Source organism: Aptenodytes patagonicus, chromosome 2, assembly GCF_965638725.1.
Source record: "Aptenodytes patagonicus chromosome 2, bAptPat1.pri.cur, whole genome shotgun sequence".
Taxonomy (NCBI): Eukaryota; Metazoa; Chordata; class Aves; order Sphenisciformes; family Spheniscidae; genus Aptenodytes; species Aptenodytes patagonicus.
Genome location: NC_134950.1, coordinates 28,380,923 through 28,396,922, shown reverse-complemented (window position 1 = coordinate 28,396,922; position 16,000 = coordinate 28,380,923). Strand labels below are relative to the sequence as shown.

At 44.1% G+C, this 16,000-nt stretch overlaps 1 protein-coding gene across 1 annotated transcript; it reads right to left on the bottom strand.

Moving 5' to 3' along the window:
- Nucleotides 1–1,251: 1,251 nt before the first annotated feature.
- Nucleotides 1,252–14,571, bottom strand: TMEM64 (transmembrane protein 64). The gene is made up of 3 exons (XM_076329439.1): nt 13,810–14,571; nt 8,001–8,156; nt 1,252–3,828 (listed from the first exon to the last, which is right to left on the bottom strand). Exons 1-3 carry the CDS (start codon nt 14,569–14,571, stop codon nt 3,634–3,636), a joined length of 1,113 nt encoding a protein of 370 aa, XP_076185554.1. The 3' UTR covers nt 1,252–3,633.
- Between the last annotated feature and the right edge of the window lie 1,429 nt (nt 14,572–16,000).

Here is a 16,000-nt window from a genome sequence, read left to right as displayed (position 1 = left end):
TCCAGAGAAGGGCAACGAGGCTGGTGAGGGGTCTGGAGCACAAGTCTTATGAGGAGCGGCTGAGGGAACTGGGACTGTTCAGCCTGGAGAAAAGGAGGCTGAGGGGAGACCTCATCGCTCTCTACAACTACCTGAAAGGAAGTTGTAGCGAGGTGGGTGTTGGTCTTTTCTCCGAAGTAACAAGCGATAGGACGAGAGGAAATGGCCTCAAGTTGCGGCAGGGGAGGTTTAGATTGGATGTAAGGAAAAATTTCTTTACTGAAAGAGTGGTGAAACATTGGAACAGGCTGCCCAGGGAAGTGGTGGAGTCCCCATCCCTGGCAGTATTTAAAAGACGTGTAGATGAGGCGCTTAGGGACATGGTTTAGTGGGCCTGGTGGTGTTGGGTTGACGGTTGGACTCGATGATCTTAGAGGTCTTTTCCAACCTCAATGATTCTATGATTCTATGATTCTATGACACTAACCACACACCGTGTAAGAGCAGTTTTTCCATTCTTCAAACTTGACCTCGGCAACGCTTGTTGAAGTTATTGTGCAAAAATCAGTATGAAAGTAGTATATAAAGCTCTTGGACAAAAAAGGGGTTTTCCTCACAGATGCTTAGTATAAAGTTAAATTTTGACAAATTTATTACACAGTTGCACTTACCGCAAGGAGGAGGAAGGAAAACTGGTGCCAGGCAGCTGAGAGAGATTCCTTCTTCTATATGACCTGCAACTGAGGTACGTTTCATATACAAAATGCAGAAATTTCACCATCATGGCAACTCAGAAAATACTCATGGAGGTGCCTTGCCACATACTATTTACACTGGATTCATACCCATTTATTTTTTAATTGCACTAGGTGGGGAGACTATCTAAAAAAAAAAAAAAAAAACCCAAAAAAACCACATCACTTTTACTACTTTTACATTCAAAAATATCAATCCTCTTTCAGTTCAGTAGCACGTTACTCGTAAGCACACGTATCCTTATTCTTCTATCAAAAAGGCAGCTACAAATACCTAACCTTTAAAGTATTTAACAGAATGAAGCATGTATTTAATTTTAATTTAAAAAAAATAAAAATGAAGTGTCTTTCCCTTTTCAGTAACTCCCCACCCATAGAATTCATCCTTAAATCCTAACTTATTACTCATTTAACATAGACAACCGTCTTCACATGCATATGTACAGACAGCACTCCACTGCACCTTCTTTCCGACTACTTCATAGCAACCAAAACATTTAATACATATTCCTTTAAAGAAATTTGAGTGAATTTATTGTATAAAATTATGATTGGCATGGTACAGAAAAGTTCCTTTTAATGCACATTTCCCATTAACTTGTACACAAATATTACAAGTATCAAGCAAAATGCAAAAGTCTTAAGAACTAATTCCATACTACAAAAGTGTTCACATAGTGAAGTTACTCTGGTTACAAAATGTCATGGAAATAAAAGCACTTCAAAATACGTATTTGGGAAATGTTCTCGAATAATCAACACAACCTTAAGTTAGTTAAAAAAATGGAAAGAAAGAGATACCCTCTTCAAAACACTATTGTTGATTTGGCAAGATGGAGCAAAGTTCAGATCAGTTCATTTATTGAAGAATTGTTCTTTCCAAGAAACAAAAAAAATAAAAAACCTTTAGTTAAGAAAGGGCTCAATTATACTATGATGACAAATAACGCCATCAAAAAGTTATCTGGCTCTCTTGTTTTCACACAGGAGCTGTCAGAGGCAGAGATGTGTAAATGAACACTTCCAGGTATACACAGATTGCCTTTTCAAAAACAAACTGACCAAACAAACAAAAAACCCCCACAAACCCCAAAACAACAGAAAGGAGACAATCTGAACTTTGTTGTTTCATTTAACTAGTTCAGTTCCCTAGGTCACAAGACCCAAGAAAAGCGGTCTGCAAAGGCTACGTATTTAAAGAACAAAATTGAACTTCCACTACCAAGGAACGCGTAGATGTCACATTAGGCGAGTACCGTACATCCCCACAGTAAGACTGTTAGAGGCGATCAAATATCTGCTTCCCAAAGACCTTGAAGACCTGCTATTCTCAACAAGACAAAAATGCTGGATCCCAACAAACAGCCTTACAAAAAGGAGGCACAGTCATACTGTTAGAAAATAACACAAAATCTTGAAGACTGAAAGCATCCTTAAAAACTTACACAAAATAACTACAAAATAAGCAATATATTACATTATTTTTGTATCAGATGACTTGCGTGTTTGAGCAATTGAACATTGGTACGTATATCTACATGAAACTCACACATACAAGACATCATGTTCGGGCATTATTGTTGTTTTCCCTTTACACACACACAAGTTACTATCGGGTTATCCAGTCTATTCAAACGCAGTGAAAAAACAGTCCACAGCACATGTAAAAGGAGCATTATCCAACACAATGTTGTCTTGCAAAACTGGAGTCAGAATTCCTGAGTCTCAGAGACACTACTGTCCTCCTCCATTACTGGATTATTTGTTTTTCCAAGGAGAACCTCTAGTTTTCATTTCTTCACTCTGATGAAATTTATAATAGATTGCATCTTTTAAAAAATGTAAAACTTTTAGAAAAAAACATGCCAACCAAAGTCAATTTTTAAAGCTTTTTAAAGGGAGGGGGGATTCACTTACAAAATAAAGGCCACCTTCATGTAAAATTAGTACTGCCAGTATGCCATCATTTTGTTTAAAGGAGAGATTTAGCTCCCTGTTCTGGAAGCCTTATTACATGCAGTCATGTGAGTTGAAAAACTCCATCCTTTTAACAACTAAAAATATTATAAATAGGACTACCATGGAACAGCCCTTTGTTACAATCACCAAGGTGGTAAAACCAATGCAACAGTTAAGTCATGAAATCCCCTTCCAATAGTCACTGCAATCTATTATAACTTCTGTATTTTCCCTTTTACTTTGCATATTACACAGTGTAACTTAAAATGTTATTTAAGAGCACTTCAGTCCCACAATGTAGGATTTAAGCTTGTGTGAATACATATGCATGGCTCTGCAACATTTTTAATGACTTACAAAAATACATTCAACCAAAATTTTACATAGGGTTCTCTTTTTTTTTTTTTTTAATCAAAAATGAAGGAAAAGCCAAATGGTCCCATCATTAGCTAAATAATACACTCCAAATTCTGGAAGCAATTCCAAAGCAAAAGCACATTCAAGAATAACATACATTGAATTGCATACTTTCTCATTCATCTTTATCAGTAATAAAATTCTACTGCATATTTATTCAGCCTTATAAATAACGCTAAGCAGAAAAATATTTACCTCTGTGCTACTTTTCTCAGTTTATAGAAGCATTTCTCAGTTTATAGGAGCAAAGGAAAAAACCTAAAGTGCAGACTACAGGCCATGACAGGTATAATAAATGACCAAAGGTGCAGCCAAATTTGCATTTACATCTTAAGTTACTTCACCATCTTTCTTTTCTTGCTAGAAGTCACCCTGTGTGCAATTGAAGAGCTGGTCGGTTGGTTTGTGCCACAGTACAACCTGTAACCACTTGTAATTTTTTTTTAAAACTAGTTGAATTGTCCATAGATATTTCTAGGCAATAGCTTAGGTTCACAAAACCTTACTTTATTAATACTTGAAATCACACAATATTGACACCTCCTCCAGAGAATGCTACTGTCCTTTTGTTGCAGTATGTGGTTGAACCACTGATGCTCGGTTGACTGTCTTTAACAAGTGATGTCTTTATTTCCATTTCACACGCTACAATAGCTGCATTCAGTTCCACTTGAGCTCGGTGAACAACATAAAACATGAGTCCTATGCTTATGACAATCTGCAAATAAAACAAAAGTGTGTTGTAGGCTGTATAAACTGTAAGCATGAATACCAAGTAACTGTTCTGAACAAAACAAAAAGTTGTCGACGCAAAGATTCATGGAGGCATCTGTTGACTCAGTGCTTCACAGGCAAGACATTAGAAGGGAGATGAACTTAACCAATAAGAGGCTCTAAACCTATGTATGCTAGTAACAAAACTAGCATATCAGAATATAGACATTACATAGAACTTAAACACCGATATGAATTGAAAAGATATTTTCTTTCTTTCCATTGCCATCCACATACTTGTTAGAAAGCGATCCCTTCACTTTCTCTCTTGGCAAAAATGTTTCCACAAAGAAACAACATAGTGTATTTCTGTAAGCCAAAAGGGCTGTTCTCCATGTACCAAGTGAATAACAGGTTGAAATTGTACTGGGCACCTGCAACTTGCAAAACAGCAGAGACAGAGGACGATGCAGAGTAGGAGAAACAAAACTTCTTGTCCTTGCCCCTCTGGTGTGGAAGATAGCAGAGAGGAGCAGTATCATTGTGCTTCCCGGATATCAGGACTAAACAGGACAGAGTCAGTGTTTCTGAGTGACTTATAGCAGTCTGTATGGGAAGAACTTGGTTTCTGGAGGATGGCTCCAGGAGGGGACAGGATGTTGGTGGTGCGTGGGTTTTCTTGTTTGCTTGTTTTAAGGAGGAAATATTGTCCAAAACTAGGGGTTTAGTTCAGGTTTTTGCTCTGAATTTTATTGCTAGGAATTTTTAAACTTTCACCACAAAAATTACCAGGAATAAACCTGGACAATTTTTGCTTAGAAATTACTCATTCAATGATGTTGGCGTGCACTGCACTCCCCAGAGGCAGCCTTTGGTTTCAATAAAACACCAGTTAAGTTTTCAGCTGAGATCCTCCTTAAAAAAAAAAATAAAATCTTCAAATAAAAATCAAGCTGTCTCACAGTGAGAGTCCCTATGAAAGAAATAAATTCCTCTGCCTTTTTTAAGAATGTTTTATGAAACTAGCTGGAATCTGCAACTTCCTTTCAAAAAAACAAAAAAGGTTACATTGTTTACAACAAAACCTAAAGTTTTGAGGCCAAAATCTGAACTTCATTATTAATTGGTAGGGCTACATTTTCTTTAACATTAAGGACTATCACTTAAAACATCTGTCAGCATGGCATAAAAGATGCTAAAGTATCACCGAGTAAGATGATTGACAACCCCATGCAGCGCTACAGGCTTGGGGAAGAGTGGCTGGAAAGCTGCCCAGCAGAGAAGGACCTGGGGGTGCTGGTCGACAGCCGGCTGAACATGAGTCGGCAGCGTACCCAGGCGGCCAAGAAGGCCAATGGCATCCTGGCCTGTATCAGAAATAGTGTGGCCAGCAGGAGTAGGGAAGTGATCGTGCCCCTGTACTTGGCACTGGTGAGGCCGCACCTCGAATACTGTGTTCAGTTTTGGGCCCCTCACTACAAGAAGGACGTTGAGGTGCTGGAGCGTGTCCAGAGAAGGGCAACGAGGCTGGTGAGGAGTCTGGAGAACAAGTCTTATGAGGAGCGGCTGAGGGAACTGGGGTTGTTTAGCCTGGAGAAAAGGAGGCTGAGGGGAGACCTCATCGTGCTCTACAACTACCTGAAAGGAGGTTGTAGCGAGGTGGGAGTTGGTCTTTTCTCCCAAGTAACAAGTGATAGGACGAGAGGAAATGGCCTCAAGTTGCACCAGGGGAGGTTTAGATTGGATGTAAGGAAAAATTTCTTTACTGAAAGAGTGGTGAAACATTGGACCAGGCTGCCCAGGGAAGTGGTGGAGTCCCCATCCCTGGAGGTATTTAAAAGACGTGTAGATGAGGTGCTTAGGGACATGGTTTAGTGGGCATGGTGGTGTTGGGTTGACGGTTGGACTCGATGATCTTAGAGGTCTTTTCCAACCTCAATGATTCTATGATTCTATGATTCTAAGTATGGTCCCAGGATTATTGCGGCTGGAAGGCATCCCTGGAGGTCTCTAGCCCAACCTGCTGCTCAGAGCAGGGCTGGCTGCAAGATCAGACCAGGTTGCTCAGGACTTCTGTCCAGTCAGGTCTCGAAAACTTCCAAGGATACAGATTTCACCACCTCTCTGGGCAACCTGCTCCACTGCTTGACTATCCTTGTGGTGGAAAAGATGTTCCTCACTAATTCAAGTTATACATTTCAAAAGCTGGCCAATGTAAGAGTCAAAAAGAGACTATGGACACCAAGTTCTGAATATATAGGAAAAATCCTATTCCAAAAGCTTACCCAAATATTTAAATTTGACTGGTTTTAGAAATATTACAACCAGTAACCTAGTTCCCTAGATGAGTAATTTAAAAAATATATACACACAGACAACCACGAAATGTGAAGAATTTTTAGAGCTATTTACTAAATCCAAGTCCCATCAAAGCCCAGCCAGGCAAAGCACCAGGCAGATGCCTGAGAGAAAGTGGGAGAACATAAGTAATTCCTCCACTAACGAGCTCCCCCTTCACTTATTCAGTCAGCTCCCAAGGATGTGAGCGCTCCTATTCAAACATTCAGCCTCTCCAGCTAGCACTTACCTGAGCGACAGTTATGTTACAACCTATATAATCTACAAAGGAGAGTCAATGTCATTTAAAAAAAAAATAATAATGGGGAAAAAAAAAGGGAAAAAAAAAAGGAAAAGACCACTAAATACTACCCTGGAAATAACATTTCACAACTAAAATGAAAGCTGATCAAGTAACCATTTATTTTCTCTTTGATCTATCGAGGCTGTTTACCCCACGTTTACAAAGGCATTTTTAATACTCATAAACCTGTTCTATGAAGCATAGAAATTATATGTTCCATTTAAGAACACACACGTTGGGGGGGGGGGGGGGGGGGGGGAGGTTTAAAATGGTCCTAGACTTAGTTTTCTATCTTAGCATTGTTAAACATCAGCTTTATGCTTGTAAAAACTGAGGAAGATAAATGACTGCAGTACCAACTGAAAGACTGCAAACCATGGTAACTGCTGTTCAAACACAGCCTGAAGTACCGATGCTATCAGAGGAGGTTTTAATATATAATCTGGTTCCGAAATACTTACGACCTCTATGCTCATAATGGTCTCAGACTTAAGGCTTACCCCCAAGATTTATTGACAAATTATTTCATCGGCTAAGCTTATGTAAAGGTACTAAATACTTCTCATGAATTTACTCAATTGCAAAGTTAGGATATTCTGATTTAGCATTAGCAAAATGGTATTTCTACAGCACTTTTCATCCTTAAAACCTATGCAAAATTGGGAGTGTTCAGTGCTAACAGTGAACACTGCACAGGTGCCGGGTCTACACACCCTGAGCACACTACCTCACAGCTGGTGGCACATGGGCTTTTGTATAGGCGTGGTTTGACAAGTCTAAAATTCAGCAGATTACCACACAGGGCAAGAGAACTTGGCAAAACCGTGGCAGAAACAGAAAAAGAGAACACTGAGTAAGTTCTGCTTTGTGTCATGTGAGAATTAAACTTTTCTAACAGAAGAAAACAAAATCAAAAGAAAACAGTACACTGAAAATCCATTTCTCTGGGTATCTAGCAGTCAGTAAGCCTGTGAAAAAGAAACGTCAGCTCAGTTTTACACAATCTACTGAAAATACCAGTTCTAAACTAAACACTTTTTAAAACCTGCTACTTTTCAATACCACATGCCATACTTGCTTGGCTTTCAGTTTGTAAGAAGTCGGCTGCCTCAGACTAGGGAGCTGTTATGCCAATGGAGAACAGCTCTTAACCCCTGAGACACCCCAAACCTCCTGCAGCCCACCCCTTTTACACTCGAGGCTGTACAACCTGAAAGACAAATCAGCAATACTGAATCTCTCTGTGTGTCACACACATCCCTATGGGCATGCAGTTTCCAGAGCAAAGATTCAACGGCTTTGAATCAGTCAATCCAAAGCTACAGGAAGCTACAGGAAGGAAACTTGTCTACTGTCTTCAGAAGAAAAATTCTGTCTTGAATCCCACTGGTACATTAGATGAGCAAGAAATTAGGGGGATATAAACTCAAACAGAAGATGATGACTGTTTCCAAGAGTAATTGCTTACCCAAGCAGTCATAAAGAGACTGACATTACTGTTACCAAGGTCTATGAAAGCAATCATTTTAACTTACCTGTAAAGTGAATATAAAATAGCCACTAACACTTTGTTCTGCAATCACATCCTCCATGGTGCGCAAGGTAGTGCCCAAGTATGAGTTCAGGAGCTGAGTAGGAAGCAGCCCAACTGAAGAAGCCATCAGGTAGTTGGGTAGTGACAAATCTGTAATCTGAGTAAAAGACGGCGTAAGAAATCGAGCACAGCTCCAACACAATCTACGTGCACAAACAACCAGACTGCCGCTCCCACAACCATCCCTGCAAAACAATGAAAGAATTTCTTACATGCCTTCACTGAAACTTTCCACTGTGCATGAATCTAAGATAATACAATAAAACAGCATGTGGCTAGTTTTCATCTGGCCTTTTAAAGTTACTAGGTTTTATTTCATCTTACATTACGCAACACCTCTGTGCAAAAGCCATTAACTAAGGATGCAATTACACTGTTCACTGAAGATGTTTCTTTCTTCATGGTGAACAGAGCCCTACAATTTATGAGAATTTGCTTGCGGGAAGAAATTACTTTATCAAATGTGAAGGGCTAAAGCAAAAATCTCTTTGCTTTGCCTTTTACATGTATGGCAACTAATAAAAGAGGTAATTGTTCAAAATGTCACCATATTAAATATGATCTAGGTAAACAGAATGGCAGATACAATTTGCCTCTGCAAGGGAAGTTATATACTCATTTAAGATATATATCTATCAGTGATCTCTAGCAGCAGTATCTATCTGTATCTATCAGTGACATACATGGGTATCATTAAGATTCTCTACCAAAGATATTTTATATCACACTTTAATTAGTGAACAAAACAGTACACACGGCTATAGTTTTTGTTAGTTTCTCTGGAAAACACACTAATAATACTTCAAGCTATTTTCCTCTCCTTGCTGTGAAATTTCTGTTCTGAGTCAATATGTGGACAGTTTACATGGGAACAAAGTACACAGTACCAGCTAAATTAGTATCAGCAGCCATGGGGAAATATTAAATGCAAGAGCCAAGAGGCCAAAAGATATTTACGCAAGAAAAAATGAAAACAGGAGGAAACTATGGGTTAAAAATTAGTATGAAAAGGGCGATTTTGAAACAAGCAGTCTAAGGAATTTTCCAGACAATTCAGTTGATCACATAGTAATAAAATGAGTTCTAATTAAGAACAGCCCCTAACACTGGGAGCCTACATGGAAATTATTGACCTTGACAGTTTTGTACAATGTCGAAGACAAGAGAATAGCAGCAAAGTTACTCATTTCATCATGCTATTCTTAAAATAAACTTTGGTTACTATGAAAGTCACAGTGCTGAATTCTCAGAGCTCCTAGCACCATCAGTGGAAAGTTTTTGGGAGGAAGGAAGGGCAATGGAGGAGGAGAATGCAATGAAGCATAAAGATTGAGAATAATCCACTGGAACAAGATCCAATAAGCCAATTCCAAACTTCACACTGCAAATTACACTTCCCACAGACTGAAATATGTACGAGCAACACAAATAATACATTTCCCTCTCTACACAAGATTAATTTAGATTTGTAATGAAAAAGCACTAAGCAATTATGTCAGAACTTTGTATTTGACCGATGCTTTGAAAAAGACTTTTTTTTATTTTAAACATTATAGTAATCTGGGCCATGTAATAAGAATGCACAACCAAAACTTCCCATATTGCCAAGGGAATGAAGGAACTGCTATTAAAAGTCTCTGAAATACTAATGCTGAGGCAAGATTTGCTAAGTAGGACACTGTCATTAAATCTAATGGAGCTGGGAAACTTCCCAAAGATTGTTTTAACACTCCCGGGCACCTCTTTCATTTCTGCATATGTATTAAGGACACCTCGGTTGCAGAGCAACACGTCTGCACGTCTGGATCTGTCCTGAAGCAACTGGACCTCCTGGGCCATGAGAGAGACTGTTTCCAAACGCAGGAGAGGCTGCCAACAGACACGCTGGATGGACTTGTGGTTCCCACTAAAATGAAAGTCAAGGAGAGGGGGAAAAAAGATTGGCAGGTGCCCTTTTAAGTCCTGGTTTGTAGGGTTTAGACCTACAGTGGTATCCCCTCCCCCAGAAGGCAAAGGAAGTGGATGGCATCCCTACTTAAGAAACCTGAGAAATTTTCAATAAAACTTACAGCTTTCCATATCTTTCCTTCTATGAAGCTTTACCTGTTCTAGAAACCTGCCAGACTGGGGTCTGCATGGCCAAGCTGCCAAACAGAGGCTACCAGGACTCTGTTTCTAAGGAAAGCTCAAGCCAGCAAAAATTAACAGTGAAATCCCAAGGCAAGCATGGATGCAATTGTTATAGGCCATACTGACATATTAAAATAAAATTAAGAACTACCTAACCGCTCTGGTAACAAAAGCGTTAGCCAGAAATTCTCCCAGTAAGCCTTGGACAGGCTTTGTCCAGTAAAACTTTTGTGTATTCTTTGGAGCTGACACCTTTGGTTCAGTCCTGTCACAGAATAAATGCTTATGTCAGGACTTTGTTGGGGGCTCACATGCCTTTGGGGATTGCAGCAGATTTCTCTCCCCTCAACTTACAAAATCCCGTGTTTCAGATCAGGTAGGTTTAGCAACTGAGAGCAAAGGACAATTCTGATGCTCTTTACTTTCTCAAAAAAACCCCCAACAAACCACACAACAGGTAGAGAATTAAAAAAAAAAAAAAATAGCTAGCAACTTTCCAACAAGCAGAGTAAGTAGCCTGCATGTTCCTGCAAAGCAGGTACCATTTCTTGAACTCTGATTTCACTGTGTGCATTTCTCGAACCAGAAGCACACTTGGACATGTTATTTCTTCCATACAATACTCCTCTCAGAGGAGAAAGAAGAAATATGAATTCTGATCTAAGCTACACCTGGCACTACAAAGAATCAGTTTGCACAAATCTAGCTCCAGGGACCCAGTAGGGGGAAGGAGGCGATAACCTGCATACCAGGCCTCCTTACAGACCTGCCTCCAAAACACTCAAGAGTTGCCACGGCGAGGGGGCTGTGCATGGGCAAACACTTCAGTAAGAGCTATCAGGCCACCCCAGCGGCCCAGGTCACCCTGGCATCACAGGAGCGACAATTAAGCAAAACCCACTCAAAGAGAAATACAAACATGCTTTCAGTTAAGAAGTTTTTACATCTTCCAGAAAGGCAAGTAAATGCATTACCCCAGTGCTCCTACTATCACTGCTTTCCCAAAGAGCAGCGGAATGACCTTAAGAAGCAAGACGCTCATGTCTGGCTGGTGAGAAACTAAGAAATTCGTGTTAATCTTCTTCTTGTGCTGTTTCAGGTAATGCGATACCATCCCTAATCAAATGCGAGGAAGCTCTTCCTTCTGCATGTTCCCCTGCAATTCAGCCTCCCCAAAACCCTCAGCAGATGGTACACGCCACTGAACTTGTAGAAACCCATTAATCCCAGCCCTGCAGATGACCCCTCTCACATGAAGGTTATGCCTTGTCCTGGACCTCGTGTCACTTCCTCGCTTCCCTCTCATTTAAGTACTACCTCCAGTTTACTTATGAATATGCACGTAGAAAACACACATAGACCAGACTGCTGGAAAATTAAAGATGTATATGTTTTCTTCAGTTAACTGTTCTTTCCTCTACTATTAAGAACAATCTTTTTCAAATTCATTGCTGAAGTTGCTAGCACAGGGAATGGATAGATGGTTAGGGCACCCCAAATCCCCTTGCATTTTAAACCTAAGTAGAGCATTAAGTTTCCAAATAAGTCAGATTTCAAAGAAATGACAGCTTAGTCTGCGTAGGTAGAATTTTGTATTCTATACATAGCTTAAACTTGACTCACAGTGAGAAACTGCCTTGAATTCCCAGATTTGCATGCAACGTTTATTTTTCACTAATCTAGTAGTTCATATTAAACGTTCTCAGTTGAAAATGGAACACACCGTGCTTTATTTGACTATGCTGCAAATAAATCCAGAGTAATAAATGCAACCCAAACTAATTTTAGCAGGCAACATCCAAGTTATTTGGCATACTCAAGAATCAGGTTTCATCTCATTTCCTATCTGTTATTTTGACACTGAAACCTTCCACTTGGAAAGAAAATTATTTAGCTTGCAGTACTTTGAGAATACAAAACACTGATTTACAGCATCATTTTAATATTGCACTGGCCTGAATACTCTGCTGAATCGTGTTTCCAACGGAACAGTTATGCCAGGAAGGAAATAATTTTAACTTGGTAATTCTCTGGTCAGTTCTTCAGATCCAATACTGCTCTACAACATCTGCTGACTACTTCAGGTGACACCCAGAAGCTGTGAACAACCGAAGCACAACAGCTCTCCCCACTTTAGGAGGGTCACACTACAGCAGAAGCTTCATCTGCTACACCGGGACCTTGGGCTCCGGGGGGACTCTGCTCCCGGCGGCACGGGTCTAAGCTTCCTTAGTCCTGCAGTAATACAGGTAAATAAATAAAACAGCTGAGGTTCTTCTCATTCATAACAAGAAATGGTTAAAGATCTGCTTAAAAAGAAGTTAGAAGTTGCTACAGCTTTTATGGGCAGAGATTGCAGCTCTGGAGACAAATGCCCCAGCACACACAGTCTTATACACAGCAATTTTAAATATTTGATGTGGGTGTTAACCCCTAAAAATTGTGTAGATTATTTTTTTCTTAAATAACAAATTTGGTATTCAGTGACCTACTCATTTCAACCAGATGACGCTGTCAAAATTAAGCAAGCGCTTCAGAAGGGTACAGGATCAGGACTGCTGATGGGGGACAGAAAGCATGCTACAAGAAAGCGACAGACCAAAACACTTGTTTACAGGGTCTCTTACGTTAATGAACATAGGAGTTACTGTTAAATGTTTAAAATATTTCACAGTCTGGTTTGCTTTGTTTTGATTTCACCAAGTTAGCAGACACAACTGAGGCATAACACACAGCCAAAAACAGATCCTTCAGACAAAGCACTCAGGAAGAGCCGAGGGTCTGAAATTGTCATCATCAGCATGATGGTACTCAAAAGCGGTACCCTCTATGTTCTTCTTTACTTTCTCCTTTAAGATGATCAAAGAGAACAGTAAGATCATAAGTTTTAAATAACTGTTCTTAAAGAATGTACCAATCTTCATCTAAAAGTGGAAAGAAAAGCAAGTCCAACCCTTTTCCAACTCAAGTTTAAATTAACTTTCAGTACCCCTCCGGTGTACTAAGTCCCTTTTTAGCTCTGAGCCTACATCTTAATGCTCTGACCAAAATGCACAACCTCTCTTGTGTGCATGGATTTAACACTCTTTATGGATTTGCTAGATGCATGCTACAAACATCAATCAAACTGAGCAAGAATTTTAATCTGTCCACTTCCTTCTTTCCAATATGGTCATTTATATTAAGTAGTTGAGGGAGATCTGGCAAGACTGCTTAAAAATACAACTTTTCTTCCCACTCAGATCACTTTAAAAACACAAGCACTTTAAAACTGTTGAGTTCTCTGCAGATTTTGCTACACAGCTCCTTGGTGCTTCTTTCTAACACCAGAACATAGTCTCAAAAGCCAGAGAGCAACTCTAATGCAATGCCACTGAACAAGGCACCTTGAGAACCTGCCTGCCGTCCCTCCGCAAGCACGAAGAGCCACTAGCAAGAGCAGGCACGGGGGTGGCTTTTTACTGTTGTTAAAAGAGAAAGAAACCAAGGTTTCTTCCCAGGAAAGGAGGCAACCTCCACCAGTGACACCGGCCGCCGTGTTGCAAGCCATCCTTCCAGCCAGAGCTTCTTCCTTGGCTGCAGCTGTTGGGCTGCAGGGCATGGCCCGGGCCAGGACTCACCGCGAAGATGGCGTTCTGCAGCCCGAAAGGGATCGGCGTCAGCCGTGCCAGAGCCACCACCTTGAGGCCGCTGCCACCCTCCACGACGCGGACAACGGCGCTGAGAGTCTCACTGCCCTGGATCCTGGCCCGTGCCCAGTGGGCCAACAGCCTCTTGCAGGCCACGTGGGCGACGAAGGTGCCAACAAGGACGCCGAGCACCATCAGCCCCATGCCCAGCACGAAGCCATAGAGGTAGCCGGCGGCCACGTTGAGCAGGATGTAGCCCCAGCCGCAGGGAAAGGACACGACGATGAAGCCCACGGTGAAGAGCAGCACACCGGCCAGGCTGTCCAGGCTCTCAGCCCAGAGCAGCAGGTCCCGCAGGTACTGGCGCACCAGGGCCAGCGAGGCAAAGCAGAGGGCCGCCAGGACGCACACGCTGAGGCAGCTCTTGCACCAGCAGGTGCCCAGGAGGCAGCAAGAGCAGCGCCAGCCCCGGGCCTCGGCCAGCCCGGGCCCGCCGCCGCCCGCCTCGGGCAGCTGGCAGAGGAGCAGTTCCGCCGGCGGCAGCCCGCCCGGCTCTGCGTAGGGCCCCAGCAGCAGCCCGCCGGCCCCCGCCGCCTCCGCCGGGACGAAGCCGACGGTATCCCCGCCACCTCCTGCCGCCGTCCCGGCGGCTCGGGACAGCCAGCGGCCCAGGTCCTGCCGGGCCCCCTGCGCCGCCGCCTGCTTCACGGCCCGGGAGAGGAGCTGTAGCGCCGCGGCCCCCGCGCCCCACATCTCCCCGCCCCACCGCCCCGCTCTAGCGCCGCCGAGCCGCCCAGCGCCGTCGCTCCCCGCCTCCCCACGCAGCCTGCGGGCAGGGGCGGCCGCTCCCTCATCGCCCCGCCATGGCCGGGCTCCCGGCGGCGGAGCCCAGCCGAGGGCCGGGCGGGGGCGGGGAAGCGGCAGCGGGGAGGGCGGGGAGGAGGGGGCCGCGCTTCGCCGCCGCCGCGCGGGCCCGGCGGGCGGAGGGGCCGCGGCGGCCTCCGCGCTGCCTCCCCCCTCGGCCGCGCCGCCGGGGCTGCGGCGTTAGGCGGCGGCGCCGCGCTCTCCGTCCCGGCAGCGGCGGCCCTGGCGGAGCGCGAGTCCTGGGGGGCGGCAGCGGCGGGGGCAGCAGCCACCGCGGCAGCGGAGCTCCATCTCCCGGCGCTCTGAGCTCCCGCTCCGCTCCGGGAAGCGCCTTCTCGGAGCGGCGGTGCCGATGTGGCAGCCCGGGCGCCGCTCGCAGCGGAGGGGGAGGGGTGCTCAGCTCAGGCGGCGGCAGCGCCCTGCCCCGCTGCGGGGCTCGGCGGCAGCGCCGCGGCCCGCCCCCCGCTCTGCCCCGCCCCGGGAGCGCCGCGCAGGCAGGGGTGTGCCTCAGCGGGGCGCCGCGGCCCTCCCGCCTCGCCCTGGCCTCAGGCTGCTGGCGGGCTGGGGGCCGCCGCTCACACCTCCCTCGGGTGGCCCGCCGGCGGCCCCGGCCGGCAGCCCCACGCCGGCTGCCCCTGCCGTTTTCTTGCCCCTTTCTCAGAAGCGCTCATTCACGGCAGAGCCTTAACCGGCGGGATTTGGAGAGATCGTGCTGCAAAGCTGGTTATTTTATGTCGGAGGAGCACGTGGTCGAGGCATCTCTGACTAGACGGTTACTCTGGGGCTCCCGTGACGTGTTGGCTGCTCTGCCTCCCTTACACGAAGGCTTTGTTTCACAAACACTCCGGTTTTCTCCTGTTCACAAGTGAGACAAACCTCTCCCAGCCGGCGGCCGGGGGTTTGAGCCAAGGGGCGACAACCAAGGCCCCTCAGCTCCGCGGCTGCTGTGTGGTGCTTGTGGCATCTCCACATGAGGACAGCTTGACTGGCTGACTGTTTGGCTCACATGCCTGAAGGCTTGGACACACTTTTGGATGGTTTGAGCTTGAATTTTGAGCCATTGCTATAAAGAAAGAAACAGGCTGAATAAGCAGCAGGGGCTCAATTTAGAGGGATATCTTCTCAGGAGCCTCGCTGAGGCTCGACAGCTTTGTAGGTCACTGTTGCTCTGGCATTACTAATGACAAGAGCCGTACAGTGCAGAAAGAGTTTTGTTTTCTTTACAATGCTTAAACATACAATGTGCTCCAGTGGAGTTATATTCCTTTGCTGGGAAATTTGCAAGCATATATAAAATGATAATCTGTGTGGGAGTTGT

Bases quoted from the DNA above. Each gene is read 5' to 3' on its own strand.
- TMEM64 (XM_076329439.1), bottom strand. From the start codon at position 14,571: ATGTGGGGCGCGGGGGCCGCGGCGCTACAGCTCCTCTCCCGGGCCGTG. The intron at 8,157-13,809 runs GTGAGTCCTGGC...TCTTTTACTCAG, and splicing joins TGCAGAACGCCATCTTCGCG to ATTACAGATTTGTCACTACC. The intron at 3,829-8,000 runs GTAAGTTAAAAT...TTTTATTTGCAG, and splicing joins ATTTTATATTCACTTTACAG to ATTGTCATAAGCATAGGACT.